The sequence below is a fragment of the Montipora foliosa genome, chromosome 5 (assembly GCF_036669935.1).
Source record: "Montipora foliosa isolate CH-2021 chromosome 5, ASM3666993v2, whole genome shotgun sequence".
Classification (NCBI taxonomy): domain Eukaryota; kingdom Metazoa; phylum Cnidaria; class Anthozoa; order Scleractinia; family Acroporidae; genus Montipora; species Montipora foliosa.
Genome location: NC_090873.1, coordinates 43,742,425 through 43,747,424, shown reverse-complemented (window position 1 = coordinate 43,747,424; position 5,000 = coordinate 43,742,425). Strand labels below are relative to the sequence as shown.

Here is a 5,000-nt window from a genome sequence, read left to right as displayed (position 1 = left end):
AAGCACCGCATATTTCGCGTCGTTTTTGAAGTTATTTTCAAAGATTGACTCCTGCTTCTGTGATGTTGTGCTTATCCTCTAAAGCCCTTTATCCTTGAACAACGAAACAGGTTAGTTTGAGGTTTACATGTTCGATTTTCTGAAAACTTTTTCGAAATTCAAGGGCAAAATGCCCGCACATACAACAACCGCTGAACCACAAAACTATTAAGCGCTTGAGGCCCTTAATCTTTTGTGAATCCACAGTTCCAGAAATCGAAGAATGCAAGATTAGTATCCCATGAACATTTAGCAAAGAAATTAAGAAATTTCTTTTTTTGCCATCAAAAATGGGGGGTCGACTTATACATGGGATCGACTTATACACGGGTAAATACAGTATTTTCTGATCAATATCATTTACTATGGTAATTCAAAGCTTGATATTATTATCAAGAACCAATAAAACGAAAACCCTATTTTGGTCAACACTACTGTGTCTTTTCAGTTTTTTTTTTTTCAAATATATCACCAGTAAATCATCTACTCTCTCTGGCAGTTAGGGCATTGGCATTCAAAATTTATTTTTTTAATCTTTTCAGCTCTCCCACATCATATGATGGTTACTTGAGCATACCTTGCCTTGGTGCATATGGTGGACCGGTGGCACCAAACATTGCTCTTGGAGGATTTGACGGCTCTGCTTACAACAATGCCTCAACTTTAATCATCAGCTTTATCGTCAACAACCACAAAGACAAGAACAAACTTAAAAAAGCATTAGCGTGGGAGAAGGCCTTTGTAAACTTCATGAAAGACTATGTTAGTAATCCTAAAAATGGTAATTTGATGATCAGCTTTAATGCCGAACGATCTATCCAGGATGAATTGGAGCGTGAGAGTAAAACTGATGTGATCACTATTCTTGTCAGCTATCTGATTATGTTTCTGTACATCACAGTGGCATTGGGACAGTATACAGATTGCAGCACAATCATGGTGAGCGGCATTGAGATTTAAACTTGATCGAGACCTTTTTTCTCAACACTTTTGCACTTACTGTGATTTTCATTATTCTGTGGTTTCTTAACTTCAAATTACCAGTGCCAAACTGTGTTTTGGCTTCCATCAATCAAATTTTGGATCATATCTGGGAAGATCAACTCCACCTTCACCTTCTTCGAACACTATTATATATGTTTTTAGGAAATTTTCAGTAAAAAAATTTGTACAGATTTCATCGCGTTCCATCAGCGTAGATTGTACCACGGGAACCAAAGATGCTGATTGGTGGGTTATGTCACTCATCATCTGTGGTTGGCATCAGAAGTTTGATTGATGGACACCAAAATGCAGTTTGGCTGTTAGCGCTTGAAGATGAATTCTGCAGAATTATGAAAATGGCATAATAAAAATGTTTGAGATTAGTGCTATATTGTAAGACAGTAATAATAATAATAATAATAATAATAATAATAATAATAATAATAATAATAATTATACAGGGTCCGAAATTCACTTTCTTACATGGGCGCCAACTGGCGACTACAGTAGGTAAACATTTTCAGTAGCCGGATGGCAAATCGTGGTCGTCAAAAATTTTCGCTTGAAAAGCAACGACCTCGCGGCCTTGTGTATGTGTCAAGCATTATTTTTTGCTGAAAATATATCCGACCTGAAATGTAATAAGGAAATCCATCTGCCCCTTAATTTGCTGAAAATTTCAGCCTTGGAAACACCAGTCACGTTCTGTTGCATACAAGCCGCCATGTTGTTACCACGCTACATTCCTCATACCAGTCCCTTGAATCTCTTTACTGAGTCGTTGGTTTTTCGCCCACAATGTGTATTTTACGAGAAACCGCTAAAAAAGATGGCTCTGAACTTAATGGTAGGTTGCCCACTGGCGAGCAGTTGTGAAATTCTGGTCGCCAGTACTCAATATTTAGTCGCACTGGCGACCAGGAAGGCGCAATTTCGGACCCTGTAATAATAATAATAATAATGATGATGATGTCAAAACGGTGGAATCTCCGTTATGTATGCTATGTGGCGAGAAAGGTGAGAGTGTAAACCATTATTGTCTGTGAGTAGAGTAAGGAGAAAACTCTATGGGACCTTTGGTCATGGGCTATGACTCGTTCCCTTAGGAAGCTAACCGTAAAAAGATCATCCAGTTCACAACGATGAAAATAACAATCCAGCACTCGAAGCTGGCAACTAGAAAAAAGTAATGGCGACTAAAATTATCGCCAAGGTCAAGTGGAAGTGGTGTCATGATAATCGGTATTTTTTTTTAACTTCAGACAAAATAAAAAAGCTTGATAATATACCTACAGAAACATTGTCCATGAATTTCTTTTGCAAGTTTTGCAGTTCTCTTCTTTCTCTATTTTTTTGCATGAAGAGTTGGACAGCGAATAGATGTACATGTACAGACGCTTAAGAGTGATCATAAGGCAGCCATGTTTGTCTCAAAATGGTCAGCAGTTCTTTCCTTCAATTAATACTCCACATTGTGTCATCGAGGGAAAATGGCGACCAACATAAACATTTAAGAATCGGTGACCTTTCTGTGAAAGAAGGTCACCAGAAGGCAACTTAAAAAAAACTGAACTTCAAGCGCTGCAATCATAATCATAATGATGACGATGACAGGGATGACAACAATGACAGTGATAATTTCACCTCCTGAAAAAGTTTGGTCATTTTCTCCTTTCTTCTCTCTTATTCCCCTTTTAATTCCTAAAGAACAGTGGCCAAGGTATAGTTAGAAACTAAGTCTGTTCATCTCTTTAGATGATGGCAATCACAAACTGCTTGGCACCTTTTGATCCACAGAAGCCAAGATTCTTTCTGTCATCACCAGCTCTAATTTTAAACTGCGTGCAAATGTCTATGAAAGATCCTTTTTTGTAATTGGTTGGCAAACATTATGGTCCCAAGTTTCTAAGATTGCAATGAAGATACTTAAATTCATAATTCGTAAGGTTTGTGAAGGAAACAGTGGTCTTGTATGGGAGCCTCCCATTAGTCCATTACTTTAATTAATTAATGAACTTTAAATTTTGCTTTGAACACCAGCTTTATTTTTGCATACTAGTTGAGTACGGCACTGGGAAGTTTTTTGACAAAGTTTGAACATTTGAGTTCCCATGTCATCAAGTGCAACTTGCTTCATTCCCAAGAGTAACTTTCTGGGCCTTGACGTCATGGGCGATGAAGCCCGCCAAAATCTACAAATGGTAATGGTTAAATCAAACTGGTAACTGTTGCCAGTTAAGGACGGTGCTTACTAATTAAAGACATTTTTGCTCCTGTGTGTGATTATGTAGGAAATGTAGCTCTTAACAAGTGTTATTGAAATCCACGCTTTTTTCAAAGATAATTCATGAATACATGTAATATTTGTAAAAAGCTTTAAAATACAAAGCAATGTATGGCGTTCTTTCTCAAATTGAAGCTTAATTATCTCTCAAAAATGCATGGTTACCCCCAATATTATTATCTTTTTGGATACCAAGAGTACTTACTAAGATCTACTTTCTCCGGATAGTTTTAAACCACGCAAAAATATCCCAGTATTAGTAAGGATCGGTGATCTTGGAAATCCGAGTATTTGGAGATGCGCAGAACATATGCGCAATAACATTAAATGACATCAACCCGGAAAACCTGAAAAGTTACCCTTGGAAACGAAGCAAGTTGCCCATGACAACGTAACATGGGAATTTTAATGCTGAAACTTTATCACCAAACTTCCTTGGTGTCGTACTCAACTGAGGATCATAGTAATGTTGGTGGTTTGACATGACAACGATTCTTTCGTTAAGTGAATTTTCACTTATTCCCAGAAATGCACTTTATTAAGATGCACCCCTAATTTTGATATCCAACACGAAGTGTGCCCGTAAGTCGAAGCATTTTCTATCTGCATTAATTTTATTTCTAGCGATAGGTACATTACAAGTGGAAGGGTTAGGGTTAATATGAATTTTGGTGAGGGCAAATGCAACTGTCAGAAGCACTGTTAACCTCTCTTTGAGGGGGTATTTTGTGATCCAGGTGCAAGTGATGTTGAAGTTGTGGGGAAGAGCTTAGGAACACTTACCGGTACATGAATCAGAATTGCTGTTTATCCAATTACTTGCATTTTTGGACATGCTTGTCCATTTTCAGATTGATTCGAAGGTCACACTTGGAATTAGTGGCATAGCAATAGTTGCGTTCTCGGTGGTAGCATCATTAGGTTTCTGGAGCTACATTGGGGAACCAGCCACCCTCATTATAATCGAAGTTGTACCTTTCCTTGTGTTGGCCGTTGGCGTGGACAACATTTTCATCCTGGTGCAAGCATGTCATCGCCACAATCCCAATGTCAAGGAGGATGTACCTCATAAAATTGGGCGTGTCCTTGGTGAGGTTGCACCCAGTATGCTGTTAACATCCTTATCTGAGTCAGTGGCTTTTGGACTGGGTAAGTTGCTAAGTGTTATTAATTTTTACAATACAAGTTGGTGTAAAGAAGGGAAATTAAGTTCATTAGATCAGGGTTAGATCAAGTTTATTTTTAATTTTTAATGAAAATGGTGTGTGGAGGGAGAGGGGGGGGCATTATTTCCTTCCATTTCATTGGCCGAGAGCCCACCACGTGACCTGCAAATACACTGTCTACAAATAAGTGTTTTGCTGCAAATGATATTCTGCTCATGCGTAATTTAAACCACACTCTTGTGTGAAAATGGCAGTGCGCTTTCCTGAGCTGTCAGAAAAAGATTTCATTGTTGGGAATGGTGAAAAATAAAGTTAACTGGGTCATTGAATGATAAAATAATTATTGAACTCGGTTATCACAAAATATCGTGATTTGTCAGTGTCTAGCAGATCAATTACTTGCCAAAGCTAAAGGCTTTGGCAAATACAGTAATTGATCTGCTTGCCACTGACAAATCACAATATTTTGCTCAACCTTGCCAATAATTGTTAATTATCAGGTTATTGTGTGGATTTTAGCAGTTGTT

General features: G+C 38.0%; 1 protein-coding gene across 2 annotated transcripts in view; it reads left to right on the top strand.

Moving 5' to 3' along the window:
• LOC138004300 (NPC intracellular cholesterol transporter 1-like) overlaps positions 1-5,000 on the top strand; it is a 38,337-nt gene that overhangs the window by 13,475 nt on the left and 19,862 nt on the right. For both annotated transcript variants that reach the window (XM_068850774.1, XM_068850775.1), the window contains exons 4-5: positions 582-978; positions 4,159-4,456. In XM_068850774.1, coding sequence (XP_068706875.1) covers positions 582-978; positions 4,159-4,456 — 695 coding nt within the window. The remainder of the gene's footprint in view (positions 1-581; positions 979-4,158; positions 4,457-5,000) is intronic.